Consider the following 16,484-nt stretch of genomic DNA (forward strand, 5'->3'; position numbering starts at 1 on the left):
TTGGCTCCTGGTATTCATATGGATGCCACTTTGACATGTACCACCAACCTAAACATTGTGGCAGGCCAAGCACACCCCCACCAATGGCGGCAACCTCCTTCAACACAACAACTTGTAATGCTGCACTGAAAAACTGCTCAGGAGTAGCTTGAAGAACATGACCAAGAGCTCAAGTTGTTGACCCAGCATCCAAACTTCCCACGTCCCAATCTGATCCACGGAGGCCTCAACGGGCAATCCACAAGACCCAAAGATTTGCTACCAGAGGTACCTTGTTCAAGTTTCAACAGGTCCTAGCCATGTCGGTAGCAGAATGTTAACCTACACAACATTACGAAGGTGTATATGTGAGCCTCTAAGTGCTAAAAGGTTAGATCCAAAAATGGAAAAGAAAGAATCCAGAGCTGTGATCAAGTACGACCCCCAAGGAAATCCACGAAGACATGGTCAGCACACGTGGTGAGAACCTCCTTTGCTATTTAACTGTAAAGCAGTGGGCTGTTAACCCAGGGTCACCCATGAAAACCAGCAACCAGAGGTAATCAAGTGCAGGCCATCATCCACCACATGGTCATCATGGACATGTGACTGACCAACACTTAGCGTCCAACTCCGGCATCTTTCTTCTCACTTGCTTTCCAAAAAGGCGTCATGTGCAAAGAAACAAACATTATGAGATTTGGTAGAAGATCATGTAAGGCTTTATAGGATACAGTTATGTCCCAAAATGGGCCCTTGGTTTCTTATGTAATTTGGACCAAATTTCAAGATGGCGGCTGTCCACTGACTTCCACACAGCGCTGAAATGAATGCAACATAGGTAGGGCAGGAAACTGGAGCAAATAATGCAAAAAACAAAACATCAGCAGGACAAAGCTGTACTTTAACAGGATATTTTTTCAGCACTATTTAGCTCAGAGGGGTATAGTTCAGCTCATAGCTTATTTCTTCTAAGAGGGAGGTTCATCCTGCCACTTGCTAACAGGACTTAATGACAGAATTCAGCACGTAAAACGCAATGAGCACCGAACAAAACCATCTAGAAGCTCTTTCTCACTGATTTTTAAGTCACTGAGCTCAACATACAAACACACACACACACACACACATACATTCCGGGAGGAAACCTTACACCTCCCATACTCCAGCTCTCCAACAAAAACACTGTTTTGGCAGCACCAGCAAAGAGAGAAGTCGACGGAGGCCGTGCCAGCCAATCGGGAGCTCGCTAGATTTCGATTTCGCGGCTCCTCCTCCGCGATTGGCCGGAGCGTCCCCAGGAGGCACCCGCCCCCGTGTTCTGATTGGCCGGTTTTCCCGGCTCTGTGGAAGTCATTTGAATACGCCTCGCTTTGTGGCTCATTACGGCGCTGCTGGTTCAAATAATTGAGTGAAATAACTGGAGCGGAGACACACAATGGAGGAGAGTACGGCACCGAGACGCAGCTGAAACGCTCCTCTGCGTGTTACACAGCGAGCAGCGTCCGTCTGGTGTCACAAGACATCACTAATAGTTTGGATAGTCTCGTCTCCTTTTTTCTTTTTCAACCGTTTCTTGCCGAAAAGTGAGTCCGGACCTTAAAGCTGCACCACATAAAGAGGTGAGTTGCTCTGGGTGTGGATGATGGAGGTATTTAGAGAAACTATTAACTTTATTCTTGTTCTAATTAAGTTTTATGGTCAGAAATTTATTTTTTACAGCATTGAAATGTGTTATATAACTCCTGGATGCGTGATAAAAATACACTTTATTGCACAGAATGGTGTTTACAAGCTCTAATTTCATTGCATTAAGCACGTAGATTGTTTGTAATGGAAGTTTATTTTACTGCTGCAACGAGCCTAATGTCTGAAAATTAAACTTTACAGCCAGTAAATTGTGTTAAATCAAAGGGACTCTGCATCATTCTCCCCAGTGTCCAGTTTCCTCTGCCTGCTTTTGTTGTTGTTGTTGTTATTGTTTACCTCCTCCCATATGAGCTTTATAATTAGGCTGGCTGTCAGACACAACCAGCCTTACTCACCAGCACCTGTGATGGTCTGTGGTTGCACAGCGTGGCTTTTTCACAGTCAGCTCTTACTTTTACTGTTATGACTCAGTCAGAAGCCCATAATGCAGCCCAGGCATGGTGGCCTGGTGTGTGAGAGGGAGAGAGAAAGAGGGAATAACAGATTGTGTCTGTGGGGGAAAGAAGAAAGACTGAGAGAAAGTGTGTGAGGCTTTTTAAAGTCTGGCCAAACAGGCTTTAAAAAGCTCCGTTCTCTCTGCAGACCTCCACATAAACCCGTGAAACGAATGCCGCTTCCCAGGAAGCTCTGGAACAGGCTGAATAAATCTCTAATGAAATGGTTAAACACATTTAATAATTAACACCGAGGCAGTCACATTTGGGACTTTACCTGGTTTAAAAATAGTCTCACGCTTCCCTTCTGAAAGTCCAGCCTAAAAATGCCTCCATTGTGCTGCGAGGCAGAGGTTTGTGTGATCTGTGGACAACACTAAACTGTGTGTGTGTGTGAGAGCTTAGGTTTATTATATCCTCGCAGCAGAGGAGATAATGTGTCTTTATCCTTTCTGGCTCTGGGTTAATGCTGGACTAGCCTACCAGATGATACAGTAGACAGGTGTGGGTGTGCGCTCATGAGGTTACATGTGAGAAAAGGCGCCTTTAAAGCAGCGTGTATTGGAGTAAAAGATGAACTCCGGCTCATCAGCGGGTATCTCCCGGGTCGATCTGGTGTCCGGCTCTGGTCGCTCGTCCATCAGACGTACGGGCAGCTTTATTTGGAGGCGGTCATCGGGTCACAGCGTCTGGTGTTTTTACGGCGGCTGCAGGCCTCAGCTGACCTTCCTCCAGCAGGGAGAGGGGCTGTTTGTTTGTGCCGTTTCCTCCCACGTTCGGTACGTTGGTGACGTGTGAATCCTGGCGGTGATGAATAGAACAGTGATGCAGGCTGGGAGCGAGGAAAGCAAACCAGAACCTGTGTTTTTAAGCATAAAAATGGCTTCTTTCTGCTGCTGCGAGACCCCAGAAATCAAAGCATCCTATTGAAAAGGAAGACTCAGGGTCAGGATGAAGAAGTTACCTCAGATTTGTTTGCACCTGAAGGAGCTTAACCCGGTTTGGTAGAAGAACAGCCCTGCATGTTTTCCTTTTACAGGTATCTTGACTTCTGAGAGCAGAAGAGTGCTCCGACAAGAGTCTTCTGGTATTTTTTTTCCTGTAAGAACGTGAAAAAAGGTGTCTTTTGTTTGCACCACAGGCGGTAAAGGTACTCTCTGTCCATTTGCGCTTTATGTTTTCCAATTAAAATCAGCAGCTTGTTTCCACTTGACTCACTGGGCGGCTGCAGGAACGCTTGCACCACCGTCTGCCAATCGTAGTTTCAACAGCAGGGTGGAGCTGGTTGGTACCGCAGTGGGATTCAGCTCGCATCCAAGTAATTTAAGGTGTACCAACAACTAGCGAGCGAGCAAGTGTGATAATTAGAAGGTTGAGTGTGAGGCTTGCAAAATTAGAAGACTCCAACGATTTCAGTTCATCTCATTCGACTGTGGTATTCTGATGTCAGGTGCAGTCGACTCCCACACGAGGAGACAAATCAAAGTTGGAGAGCGAAATCCTGCCGGCTGACATCATCTCAGCTGCTCTGTTTAAAGGTTAAGTCTTGAAAAACCGTCTGTTGCGCAGATTTGATGAAACCACATTAAGTGATATGTGCACAGGCTGAACTTTAGCCTCGTTTATTGGTATAAATAAACCCGACTGCCAGGGGTTTCCCTCAGACTAACACGCTTCTCTCGCTCACACGTCTCACAGGCTGCGACTTATTAGTGTCAAAGTACATTCGGTACTGAGAAGCACAGAGATAGCGCTGCGCTACGTTGGCCTTTTACCGCTCTGACAAATGGTTTTACACGTCCTCCTTATCAGGCCATTCCTACTGACAACTTTGTTCACCTGTGTGTTGAACTTTACACAAATTAGTGCGACTTGAAGAGGCTTGGCTCGCCATTAGAGCCCCACTGGAGCTGATTAAATTGCCCAATTGCTTCCAATAAGCCGTGTAATATGGACTGATCAGGACAACACGGTCAGTAACGCCGACAGCTCCGTGGTGTTTGTTGTTTTCTCGCCCCTGGCCCTGCTCGAAGGCCTCAGATTGGATTAGATGGAACAAAACGCAGAATTCAGACAGAATGTTCTCTGGTTTCTTTTAGCTCCTGCTGGATTTAACCATCAGGGCCTTTCAGCAGTCAGTTAGTGGGTCAGAGAGGACAGAGATGCTCGCCGGGGTCAATTAACTGTGAAATATTTAGAATGACAAAGTTAGCCGCAGACTGTTTGCACGCTGTTTTGCATGATCGCGCTGTTTATCATTGACCGTAGCGCGCTGCGTGCGGGCAAATGCGACGCCTTAAAGTTTGTTTTGCACTGATTTGGAGCTGCTGTTGTCCTTGAGTTTCTGCAGACACGTGCACCACGTCTACCTACGTCAATAAATGCCTTTTGTTGGGCTCCTTTATCAAGGCCACGGAGACGGGTTCCCTAATTGCACTTGTACATAAAAGAGCTGATTATAAGACATGACCTCACGGCAAATGAGCTATAATAAGACTCACACCTTGCAGGAGAATGAGAGAAGTCTGCTTTACTGGTTTGACTGATGTAAAAACAGCAGCAGTGATCCCGGCCCTGGGCTCAGGCAGAGGCTGGGCGTCATCGTGTGTGAAAGCTGCTGTGTGTGTGTCTGATCTGCTGTGATCTGCTCTGATCTCTTCCTGGGTGTCTTTGTGTGCCTGTTAATGCCATGACAGGATAGATAATACCTCTATTGTTGGAGACCTCCCCCTCGTTCCTCCTCCCCTCGCTCCCGTTGGGCTCGGCGTGGTGAGGTGTACCCTTTAAAACCACATTAAATGATGAGAAAGAGTCAGAAAGAGTCTGTAAAGCTGCCTTCAAACAGGCGTCGGACACTGAAACCTTAACATACAGTACATTGTGTTGTCTTTCTGAATCAGTTTGGACACGTCTGACTGGTTTTTAAATCTATTAGTACGCGGTGTTTGCCGGCGGCGCTATCAAAAGTTCAATTAGCTTTAACCATCTGATAAACTGGGTTATGACATTTTGTGCAGCACCGGCTCCGGTCGGTGCCATTTGTCAACGCAGGAGATATTTCGTCTGCTGTGTCACGTTACAGGAACAGACGCCAGCTGGAAGGGAACTGCACCTAAAGCGTGCAATGCTGCTCCAGCCTGTCGAAATGCTTTAGCAAAAGAGCAAAAGAGCGGCGCGACGTTCTCACAGAACCATACATCTCTGCCTCCTCCTGTACTGTCAGAACCACATCAGACTGGGTCCTAAGGCTGCAATCTGCACAGTTTACAAACAAGAGAATGTAAACAATGCTTTTAATATGAAATTACGCTCCCAATGCCATCATTAAGGCGTCCGCAGAGAGGCCAACCTATGATTTAGACCCAGTGCAATTTCAGTGCTGCAGCGTGGAAGCCACAACTATCCGAAGGGTCAACTTTTCAGGAAGCCGGTCTGGAAAAACCCAGATTGAATTTTTAGTTTTCCCTCTTGTGTAAGGTCACCTTCCAGTGCAAACAGAGGCTCGAAGAAAAAGAAAGGGTGGGGAGTAAATATCACCCAGCGTGGACTCTTATCTCCGCCTGACCACACCGGTCGCGCTTTCTCCTGATTGCGAGTCAAGGAAGGTAAAGACTCTGTAAGCTTTTAACCGAGTTAGAAGGAGAACAGCAGGCTGAGATCAGCGGGTTCAGAAGAAGAGCTGGCACCGGACCGGCTTACACTGGCTCCATGCCAGGCGCTGTGGTATACGAGTGTGTGTGTGTGTGTGTGTGTGTGTGTGTGTCGCTCAGGCCGTCATTTGTTTATGTGTGACATGTGTGTGTGTTTGGATTATACCGGCATGGGGCTCGGCGCCACAGTGGACGAGGGGTGTGTGTGTGTGTGTGTGTGTGTGTGTGTGTGTGCGTAAGATGTTGGCCGAGGCAGACACTCCTCTGCCGGCGCTGTGACGGACAAACAAAAGTCTGCTGGATTCCTGGCACTGTGAATGTGTATACGTCGCTGTGTGAGGTATGTGTGCGTGAGGCTCGGCTAACGCTGGCAAGTGTTGGCCAGACGGACAACAGTAGCAGGATAAAGATGGCTCCGGAGTTAAAGCACGCCTTGGTGGTGACCTGGGATCAGCTTACCAACCTCAGATCCAATTATCTCAACCATTAAAGGCAAAAAAAAAAGAAAAAAATCAGCGCTGTTTTGAGATCATCCATCTGTCGGCCTGTTGTTCTTCAACCGGTGCGACGAAAGATCCTATAAAGCAAAGGGCAGCAGAAAAACATAAAAGAAATCTGCTCCTAAATGCTGATTTGTAGAAATTTCAGCAACAAATGACTTGATGACAAAGTGAATTTCACAAGCAGATGTCGTTTCAAGTTTTCAAAGCCCAAAAGAATAAACAGAGGAGGGGTAAAATTATGTGATTAAGTGCAATTACTCTCACAGACGCAGACGTTGCAGAGCAGCTCAAACTGATATTTTCACAACACCTGAACGCGGCTTAAACACCGGCCTCGTTCCCAGGAGGGGAGGCGTGCTGACGTCGTACGGAGGCGGGAAAGCAGGAGACGGTTGTAATCAGGATGTTCATGTTGACTGAAGGATGGTTTTGGACTGCAGAAGCACTGATACTGTGGAGACTTTAACCTTAAAGCTTGTTCTAGTGAGGGCTGAAACTGTTGTTGAATGATTAATTAGCTGATCACTACAATCACTGCATGGTTATGTGTCAGTTTGGCCTTTTTAGCGTATGGATTTACTGCTTTTTAATTGGACAGATTTGGCTTTTAGGCAGTTGATTGGACAGAAAAACAAGATAACATGAGGGCGGTGGAAGGAAAGAGTCCAACCTTTTTATACCTTTGTGTGCATAGTGTCAGCTGCCCTCCAGAAGGGCTGCAAGATGAATAAATTAGACTTTTAGGGGATGGATTTCAGGAGTTACTGCAACAGGTAATGTGGGAAAAAATTAATAAGCAGAATTGATCATTACAATGAAACACAGGAACATTGAAGGTGTTTAATTTGCTGCTCTAACCACAAATGGACAACCTGACTGGGATAGAGTTACATATGCAGTGGTTTTTATCCTGACCTCTTCTGTGTCCTCTCTAAAGGTCATCATGCCTCCCACGACCCCGTACGCCGGGAAGTTCAGCTCCTGCGCTCCTTACGGCAACAACAACAACCACCCTCAGCCCCAGAGCCCGTATCGCAGCAACTCCGTCCCGAAGCAGTCGAGGGAGAACGTCTACAACGGCGCCTGCTCCGCCGCCGACAACCCCTACGACGTGCCGCATCACCACAGCGCCTACCGCAGCGCCTCCGTCTCCTCTGTGACCTCCAAGGAGCACCACTACAACAGCAGCTGCGCCGTCTCGGAGAACCCGTACTCCTCGCCGCAGCCCCACAGCCCTCGCCAGCACAGCACTTCCTGTCCGGGCCGAGCGTACCGCCACACCAGCAGCAGCAGCGGCAGCGAGCAGTCCTGCCGCAACAACGCGGCGGCGGCGGCGAAAGCTCGGCTCTACGGGCACGGCATCACCGCCAGCTACGGGGAGATGTGTTACCATGACAATAGTTTGGTCTCAGCTTCTCTTGAGGCGCTGATCCAGCACCTGGTTCCCACAGTGGACTACTACCCTGATGTAAGGCTCCGCTCATGAATAACACTTTATTGTCTCGTTCAGCCTGAGCTCGACCTCTGAAAGCTGTTTTTTTTTTTCCCCTCGTCACCAGAGGTCATATGTGTTCACCTTCCTGCTGAGTTCGCGCCTCTTCCTGCACCCGTACGAGCTCATGACCCGGGTTTGTCACCTGTGTGTGGAGCAGCAGCGGTCCGGAGATGCCCTGCTGGATAAGGTGCTTACTCACACACTCACTCACACACACTTGCAGGTATAATTATTTCTCTCCTTGTCACTCTCTTTCTCCCACGCAACCTCACACCTACTATAAAATCCACAAACTCGCTCACCCACACCTTGTTTTTGGGAGAAAGTGTTTATCTGCTATTTCATAAGCAGGCAGAAAAGCTTCAGATTGACTCGGGGTAAATAAGAAAGAAGAGAACGCTCTAAACGGAGAGAACACCGTGAACAAATCAGCATATAATAGCAGTGTATGGTGTCAGGGAGACAGACAGCGCTGGCTGCTAAAACATAAAGGCCGTGAGGTTTGGATTCGCTCGTAAGAGCTTTTAAATGGAGTCACGTCTGACTCGGTGTCGCTTGTTGCGCTACGCTTTGTTTGTCTCAGATCCGTTTCCGTGAAGTGGCGCCGAAGCTGGTGCAGCTCTTAACCGAGTGGACGGAGACGTTCCCGTACGACTTCAGGGACGAGAGGATGATGCGCTGCCTCAAGGACATGACGCACCACGTGGCGCGAGGAGATGAGGTCAGAACCCCTGAGGTCTAAAAGCTTCAAGGAACTAACACCAGAACCAGAGCTTCTTAAGCCTGCATCGCCTACAGGTGTGCTAAATATGGCCGCCTTAGTTCTTACGATTTGCTCTGTGGTGTGTTTGCAGTATTCTTGGCGAGCCATGCAGCAGATGACCCAGCGTCTCATCAAGCGCCTGTCGGCCCTCGGACAGTACGAGGAGGCCGTGGCGGCGCTCAACGCCGTGGCCATGGAGCGGCCCGCCTCCCTCAAGAGCAAGCAGGGCTCGGCTCAGCGGAACGACGTACTGAGCGTGTGCGACGACCCCTTCGTGCTCGCCCAGCAGCTAACGCACATCGAGCTGGTAAGAGTGTTAGAATACAGGATGTGTGCATTTATATATGTATATGAATGTAAGATGTACGAAACCTAGCGTGTCAGCTCATCGTATTGTGAGATAAAACAGTGCTGTCCTGGTTTGAGGATTATTTTCAGTGTTTTTGTGGTTACCGCTTTACAGCCTGTTTTTAACGAACTAAATTTAGTAGATTTATTGTTCTGGTCGTGCACCAGAACATGCTTTTATAGCCGAGATGTAAAGCTTCATGTAAACGTGCAGTTTGTCTTCTTGTGTGGCGACTCATTGAATTTCTGTTTCATGTTTTCCTCATAAAACTTTGGTGCGATCTGTTTTTGAGACGGAGATGCTTGTAGAAATTATACAGATCAGTTGTTTTGAGACTTGTTTCTATTTTCTGCCAGTCAAAATCATTAAATCAGCTTCATCATCCTGTGTCTTACTATTATTGTTAATCCTGTCCTCCTGTTACTGTTCTGTCCTGCAGGATCGACTGAGCTTCATCGGTCCGGAGGAGTTCATCCAGACGTTCGCTATGAAGGATCCTCTGGAGAACCATAAGGTACGACTGAGTTTGTCTCTCTTCAGTTTTTCAGTTTCTTGTAGCTCGCGAGGAGTTTTTATGTCGTTTGGCACGGTCCTAATTACAATCCTGGGAGACACTCACACATTAAACATAATCACAGCCTTTCAACCGGAAACTTGAATTATACTTGTCCCTCATTTGTCTGTTTGCTTTTTTCCTTCTGCTAGTTTATGAATTTTCTAAATGATGACAGCTGTATTTGCTTTGCACAAGACAAAAAAATGGTAGAAATGGATCTCGCTCCAGCCGGAGCTGGCAGACGTACAGATCTAACGGCTACGGCTCGCTGCTTATGGTGAGAACGCAGCACCGCGACCTGTTTATAATCACCGGCATCAAAGGAGCAACACAGACAAACCGCAGATTGTAGTTATTTTTAAGTCATTCTCAGTTATTTTGATTTGAAGTGTGCTTTTCTGTGTAATTTGTGGTCTGCTTCAGTTCGACTTAATTTGCCTCCGAAGCCACATGACAGAGCGACGGCTCTGCCGGCAGATAGACGAGGATCCGCGCAGCTTTATTTTTACCGGTAGTAAACAGATAGCCTTCCTCCGTACGCTCTGAGTGCATCTGAGGGGCTCTCTCCAATCCTGAGTGGTCCCGAAAGTCAACCGAAGGGTCGCTTTCAATCAGCGCCGCTTAGAACAAGCTCTCGCGTCGGTTATGTAAGACCCACTTTGGATAAAAGAGCGGTTGAGTCAGCGAAAGGGGTCCTGAAGTGTAGAGGGGAAGTTTTTGAGTTGAGTGGGCTGCCGGTGTTGTGTAAGGACTTAATAGAACCGCGAATCTCTGGGATTACATCATCGCGGCCAAGTCAGGTTTATTTATACCAAGCTTTTATAATGTTTATTTATATAGAAGCGGACCTCTGGCAAACAGGTCCGCCGCAGAGTGTTTCGCAGGAGAAGCCCGAACGGGCCCAAAAGCAGATGTAAATGAGGGGAAAATAACAGCGACTCCGGTTTGCAGGTCTGGAGGTTGTGTGGGTGTGAAGGCTGTCAAGATCCATTAGCGAAGAAAATTATAGAGCAGCGGCGGTCTGTTTCCATGTATTACTCTTTTATAAAATTATTTATTAGGTAACCTGGGAGACCTCCTCCGGTGAAAATCAAGTGGGGTTTTTTTTTTGCCTTGTTAATGTGGTAGGGTTTTCTTTTTACATGCCGGACACATCACGGGTAACGTCAGCAGTCGGTTTCAGAGCGTTTCTACCTGCAGCGAGCCGATGACGAATTCAGACTTCCGACGCTTCGTGCATAACAAACCTACATGCAGGCTGCAGCTTTCTGTTTTATACTTCTACTTCTGAACCACTTTCCGGTTATAAGAGTAATTTTTGAGCAGAGTTGTAGGTGAGCTGGTGTGCTGAGCTGCAACGGGGACAAGACTTCATAGATCTGCACAAACTAAAATAAAAAAAATGGACATTTTGAGGCAGACAGGGATTATTTTCCTGAAAAAAAACCTTCTAAATGAATAGTTTGATGCACAGAGGTGAGTTTTTCAGGGTTTAATCGATGGCCAGGGACGATGATGTAGGTGATGATAGTTAAAAAAGGCAGAAAAATAAAAAATTAAAGTAAAACAAACCCTGAAGATCCACTTCCTGTCATACCCAGAGGAGGACCAGTAACTGGATCTTGAGCTTTTCATTCATTCCATCATTAGTAATAAACTTTAGGCTACAGATAGTTCAGGCGTTTTTCTCCACACGTATCTATTATATTAAAATATTAGCACAGTAATATGTCCTCTCTGCCCACAGTCCCTTGATGTTGCACTCTTTCCCTATATGCCTCGCTTTATGATCCCACACAGTCCTGTCCTCAGACCTTTTCTAAATGTGTGACTCACTCCATAAACACAGTCAGAAACACACAGATCGAATCGCTAAAACTGTTCTCACCGTATCGTCTTCCTCCGTCTCAGGGTTTCTTCCGGAAGCGTAAAACCAGCAACCTGGAGGCCTACGTCAACTGGTTCAACAGGCTGAGCTACCTGGTGGCCACAGAGATCTGCATGGTACGTTAAGGAACACCTCCGCCTCACTTCACATTTGGTCTTTTAGGGGTTTTAGGGGTGTGAGTAGTTTTGGAAAACAGCTTCACCTCCTTTTGTTCTCCCCTTAAAGCCGGTGAAAAAGAAGCACAGAGCGCGGATCATCGAGTTCTTCATCGACGTGGCTCAGGAGTGTTTCAACATCGGCAACTTCAACTCTCTCATGGCCATCATCAGTAAGTGTTGAGAGGAAACACACAGAAAAGCATGAAAACACTGTTAGATTACAGACAATATCCGTCCGCCTCTGCGCTGTGTGAGTAACAGGTGAGCTGCAGCGTACGTCAGCCCACATGAAAATACAGAACCAGTCAAATCTCACCCAGATCACACGCTGCTGGACGCTAAGATTCTAATTTTACAAACTTCTCAACAAAAAAAGGGGGCACACTAAAGTCAAACCGTAGTTCCCATCATTTCTTTGTCGAATAACCGATAAATTGAATAAAGTCAACAAATGCAGTGCCAGCTGGAGTTCAGGATAATCAGTTTAAGGAAGTACAAACTGAGTTAGTGGAGGCCCGGAGCGGTCCAGCCGGCTCATTGTGTTAGGCCCGGCTCTGTAAATACTCATGTTTCCTGTGTGTTTCAGCTGGAATGAACATGAGTCCTGTCGCCAGGCTGAAGAAAACCTGGAACAAAGTCAACACGGACAAGTTTGAAATCCTGGAGGTAACGGTCCCTGATGCACGTCTCTGATTGGTCGATTATAGCGTTTATGCTGCACTAGTTGTAATTAGATGTATACTTCCCAACTGGTTGGTTCTCACTGACCGTCTCCTCTGTGTGATCCCTTCCAGCACCAGATGGACCCGTCCAGTAACTTCAGTAACTACCGCACGGCGCTCCGCGGCGCCACCCAGAGGTCCGAGATGGCGCACAGCAGCCAGGAGAAGGTGAGAGAGCAGACGGGATTCATCTAGAGCAGGGGTGCCCAATCCTGGTCCTCGAGAGCCCCTATCCAGCATGTTTTAGATGTTTCCCTTCCTCCAACACACCTGATTCACATGATCAGGATCGTTATCAGGCTTCTGCAGAGCTTCATGATGAGCTGATCATGTGAATCAGGTGTGTTGGAAGAAGGAAACATCTAAAACATGCAGGACTGTGGCCCTCAAGGACCAGGATTGGGCACCCCTGATCTAAAGAGCTCACAACCCCACGTATAGGATGTGAGTGTAAACCAGCTTCTGTGTTTCTCCTCCAGATTGTGATTCCGTTCTTCAGCCTCCTCATCAAGGACATCTACTTCCTGAACGAGGGCTGTGCCAGCAGGCTGCCCAACGGACACATCAACTTTGAGGTCAGTCAGTGGTTCAGATGATGAATTTAAACGTAACACGGTCAGTTTGTTGACATGATTTATGTTCTCAGTCAGTAAGGTTTGATTATTCTCTAAATTACTGCCACAAAGATCCAGTCCAGGCTGTGACCAGAGGTGTCATGACTCCCCCTGGTGGCCAAAAATAGCAACACACCTTCCTCTTAGTGGTTGTCTGTTCAGATTTATTCAGAAGTTTGGATGCTTTTCATTATGCTAACTATCACTTCCTCACGTCTTCTATCCTCCTGTGAGCTGGAAATCATTTCACCTTCATAGTCATGGAGAATTAAAGAATTTAAATGCACCTGGAGGCCAGAGGAGGCCTCAGGATCGGCTCAGAGCGAGGAAACAGGTGTAATCTTTTATGAAGTGCTGTGACGATGTTTGTCATAAACAACTGAAGTCACTGATCCTGTTGGACGAAGCTTCAGCTAAAAGATAAACGATGTGAGGAAACATAATGAAAAGCAGCCTGTTGTGCTGAGATGCTCGTCTTCTTGTTATTTATCATCGTAAAACTTTAGGTGTATTAATCAGATGTCAGTATTAATCCATCTGCTGCGACTGTTTCTCAACAGAAACTGTGGGAGCTCGCAAAACAAGTGAGCGAGTTCCTGGTGTGGCGTCAGGTCATCTGTCCGTTCGACAGGGATCGCCGGATCCTTCAGTATCTCGTCACCACGCCTGTTTTCAGCGAAGACGGTCAGTGTTCAATCTTCTCCAAATAAAATATAAAATCATCCATCTGCTGGGTGTAGTCTGTGGGTTTGCTGCCCTCGGGGAAAACGAATGAAACTGGATTTGTGTGATTGTTGCAGAGCTGCATCTGGCCTCGTACGAGAGCGAAGGACCCGAGAACAACATGGAGAAGGACAGCCGAAGGTCTCTCAGGTGGGTTTCTGTTCAGACGCCTGCAAATCAAACACCTGAAACAGATCCACCAGTATAATAACACCAGTTCCCTTTTGTTTTCCAGATCTTCCCTCCTCCATCGAGAGAATCGATCCTAAGAGGAAGACGACCTCTCCTAGACTGTAAATGAATGAGGCGTCTGAACGCTACAGATTCCTCCTCACGGACGCATTTTGACACGTTTGTGGCCAATGTTCAGGTCTTGAACTTACACACTGATCTGCGAGAGAGCGAGAACAGCTGGGACCACATGCATAATTACAAGGAGCATAAATGATTTGTATATCAGATACTGAAATCCATCCAGTGCCAAAGAATCCCAGTGCTGTAGACGTTCTGACCCTCTGTGCTGGAGAGTTTTCACAGACTGAACCTAATGATTCTCAGGAGGAGCCTGGATCATTGATTTAATCATCAGCCGCGCTTCTTCTTCTTGGACATCAGCTCTGTCCGAGGCACTTACAGGAAGTGAGAGACTGCAGATTGGGTTTCTATCTCCTGTGGACGTCCATCATGGCGACGCTAACGTGGAAGGACTCTTACTTTGGAGGACCTGATGGTTGCAACACTAGCACTGCTGCTCAGCGGAGGGAGGAGACGTGAAAGGAAAACATCGATCTGTATTATATTTAACGGGCTGACAACCGCTTTTAGAAGTGGCGTCGCTGCTGCTTGTTGTTTCGTTGAGTGCTTCAGAACCCCCACTTCACACGGTCATTTCTAAACACTTCCCCAGACGGTTGGTTTTACATGTGATTCGTGCACTTTGGCTCTAACGGTGATGCTGACGGCGACGTCGTTCTAATCATGCTAACGATGCACTTCAGTGTGATGACCTCTAGGATCTGGTGAGCCCGGGTCGTAGGCGTCTCTCTTTACTATAGTATTAAGTCGTATTTTGTATCAGAAGGTTGACAAAGTGTTTGTTTTTTTTAACGTACTTTCTCTGAAGTGTCACCGTGAGCTTGTTGCTGGTTGGCTGGCTCTGTGTTGGTAAGCTACAGTATTTTGTGAATGCAGCACCAGTCTGAGAACATGTGGTTGTTTTTTATTTTCTGTTTGGTGTGAATGAAGCTCGAGTAGAAACAGGAACTTTATCCTCCTCTTCATCTCTGTGGTGACGTGACCCTTTAAAATCCTGCTACGAGTGAAAGTGATGCTACGTTTTTTTAAATGTTTTAAATACGCTCATTTTACGTTTCATTTTATAAGTGTTTTCTATCATACAGTATATGCTTTTTTCTAAATATCTTCTTTTTTTCGTGTATCATTGTGTCGCCGGTCAGGGTACTTGTACTGAAAAGTCTTTGTGAAAAGAGAATTATATTTTTTCTTTCAAATAAATAGAACAACAGAACGACGTGATGTTTGGTTTTTAACACAAACACAATGAAACGGGGGATAAGTAAAGACGTTTATTTACAACACACAATGATTTCCAACATTCATGTCTCAGTGTACGTATTCGCCATCTTTTGGCTCAGAACTTATAAAAAAAAAGTGAAAAGTTGATCCTTGTTTTTCAGTGACTCTGAACTCTGGTGAAGTGAATGCAGCGGCCCTGGAGACAACAGAAGAGGCAGAAAAATGTCAACCGAGAACAGAATTTACAAAATAAAGGAGAAGTTTATGGGTTTAAACTGAATAAGAAGTAAAAACATGTTCCATCATCTGCCAAAATATAACGGATCACTGAAGAGGAAAAACAACACATTTAAAACAAGTTAAATGTCTTCAACTGTTGCATCTGCTTCGGGCTGATTTCTTATTTTGAAAGGATGCTGCCACAGTGCTTCCTTTCTTAAACTTCTTGAGCTTCATGAGGAATCTCAGGGAAAAAAAATTAACTCTTAACCACAGTGTGAAAATGCAGCATCCCCCCAAAACGGTCCGTCTTTCATAAGCTCAGTCAAGGCGACGCTTTGAGGGACAAACTGTAAAGATCAGTAATCAGAGAGCGTCTCTGCGCCACACTGTGCAGGCGTCGCCATTTAGACGTGTTATTTTTAAAGCCAAGCCGAGTCCAAGCTGTTATTTATCTGCTGGGCAGACCAGGGAGGCTGGCGCTGCGTTAGTTTCTGTTGTTATCTAATCAAATCGCTGTGGACTCGAGGGCGGATCACTTCTCCGATCAAACCGACAATTTGCGGCTGAAACAATCGCACGTTGGTGACAGTCCAGCTGGATGTAATGAGACTCTCCCTCATGACAAAAGGACTCTTGATTGATACGTGTTTTAATTTGGAAACGACTCGTTGAAGCGGTGAAACACTTGCCTTGTCCTGAGGCGTCGGCCTCATGATGGCCACCCGGTCGTACTGTCGCCTCAGTAGGGCCAGCAGTGCATCAACACGCCCCTGAAGGTAAAATCACATCAACTGAGTCAATCAAAAACATTAAAAAACAGATTAAACTACACATGTTTGAAGGAACAACAGTGTCAGATGGACAGCAGCCAACATACAGGTGCTGGTCATATAATTAGAATATCATGAAAAAGTGTATTTATTTCAGTAATTCCATTCAAAAAGTGAAACTTGTACATTATATTCATTCATTACACACAGACTGATGTATTTCAAATGTTTATTTCTCTTAATTTTGATGATTGTACCTGAATACTAATGAAAATCCCAAATTCACTACCTCAGAAAATTAGAATATTGTGGAAAGGTTCAATATTGGCGACACCTGGTGCCACACTCTAATCAGCTAGTTAACTCAAAACACCTGCAAAGGCCTTTAAATGGTCCCTCAGTCTAGTTCTGT

At 46.3% G+C, this 16,484-nt stretch overlaps 2 protein-coding genes across 3 annotated transcripts in view; one reads left to right on the forward strand and one right to left on the reverse strand.

The window, feature by feature from the left end:
- The first annotated feature begins 1,358 nt into the window (after positions 1–1,358).
- On the forward strand, positions 1,359–15,072 carry LOC103354625 (ras-GEF domain-containing family member 1B-B-like). Its single transcript, XM_008278064.1, has 14 exons — positions 1,359–1,601; positions 7,214–7,744; positions 7,836–7,958; positions 8,355–8,492; positions 8,626–8,841; positions 9,323–9,397; positions 11,351–11,443; positions 11,553–11,655; positions 12,072–12,151; positions 12,280–12,375; positions 12,687–12,782; positions 13,382–13,505; positions 13,622–13,694; positions 13,780–15,072. Exons 2-14 carry the CDS (start codon positions 7,220–7,222, stop codon positions 13,811–13,813), a joined length of 1,776 nt encoding a protein of 591 aa, XP_008276286.1. The 5' UTR covers positions 1,359–1,601; positions 7,214–7,219; the 3' UTR covers positions 13,814–15,072.
- Positions 15,073–15,116: 44 nt separating this feature from the next.
- The window catches only part of LOC103354626 (anthrax toxin receptor 2-like), an 18,305-nt gene continuing 16,937 nt past the window's right edge, over positions 15,117–16,484 (reverse strand). For both annotated transcript variants that reach the window (XM_008278066.1, XM_008278065.1), the window contains 2 exons: positions 15,992–16,072; positions 15,117–15,276 (listed from right to left, as the gene is read on the reverse strand). In XM_008278066.1, the coding sequence (XP_008276288.1) occupies positions 15,238–15,276; positions 15,992–16,072 (120 nt within the window). In that variant the 3' untranslated portion in view covers positions 15,117–15,237. The remainder of the gene's footprint in view (positions 15,277–15,991; positions 16,073–16,484) is intronic.

Source organism: Stegastes partitus, unplaced genomic scaffold, assembly GCF_000690725.1.
Source record: "Stegastes partitus isolate 25-593 unplaced genomic scaffold, Stegastes_partitus-1.0.2 Scaffold114, whole genome shotgun sequence".
Classification (NCBI taxonomy): domain Eukaryota; kingdom Metazoa; phylum Chordata; class Actinopteri; family Pomacentridae; genus Stegastes; species Stegastes partitus.

Excerpts from the sequence above, each read along its gene's own strand:
- LOC103354625 (XM_008278064.1), top strand. The coding sequence starts at position 7,220 with ATGCCTCCCACGACCCCGTACGCCGGGAAGTTCAGCTCCTGCGCTCCT. Across the intron at positions 8,842-9,322 it reads AGCTAACGCACATCGAGCTG|GATCGACTGAGCTTCATCGG; the intron begins GTAAGAGTGTTA and ends TCTGTCCTGCAG. Across the intron at positions 11,444-11,552 it reads TGGCCACAGAGATCTGCATG|CCGGTGAAAAAGAAGCACAG; the intron begins GTACGTTAAGGA and ends CTCCCCTTAAAG.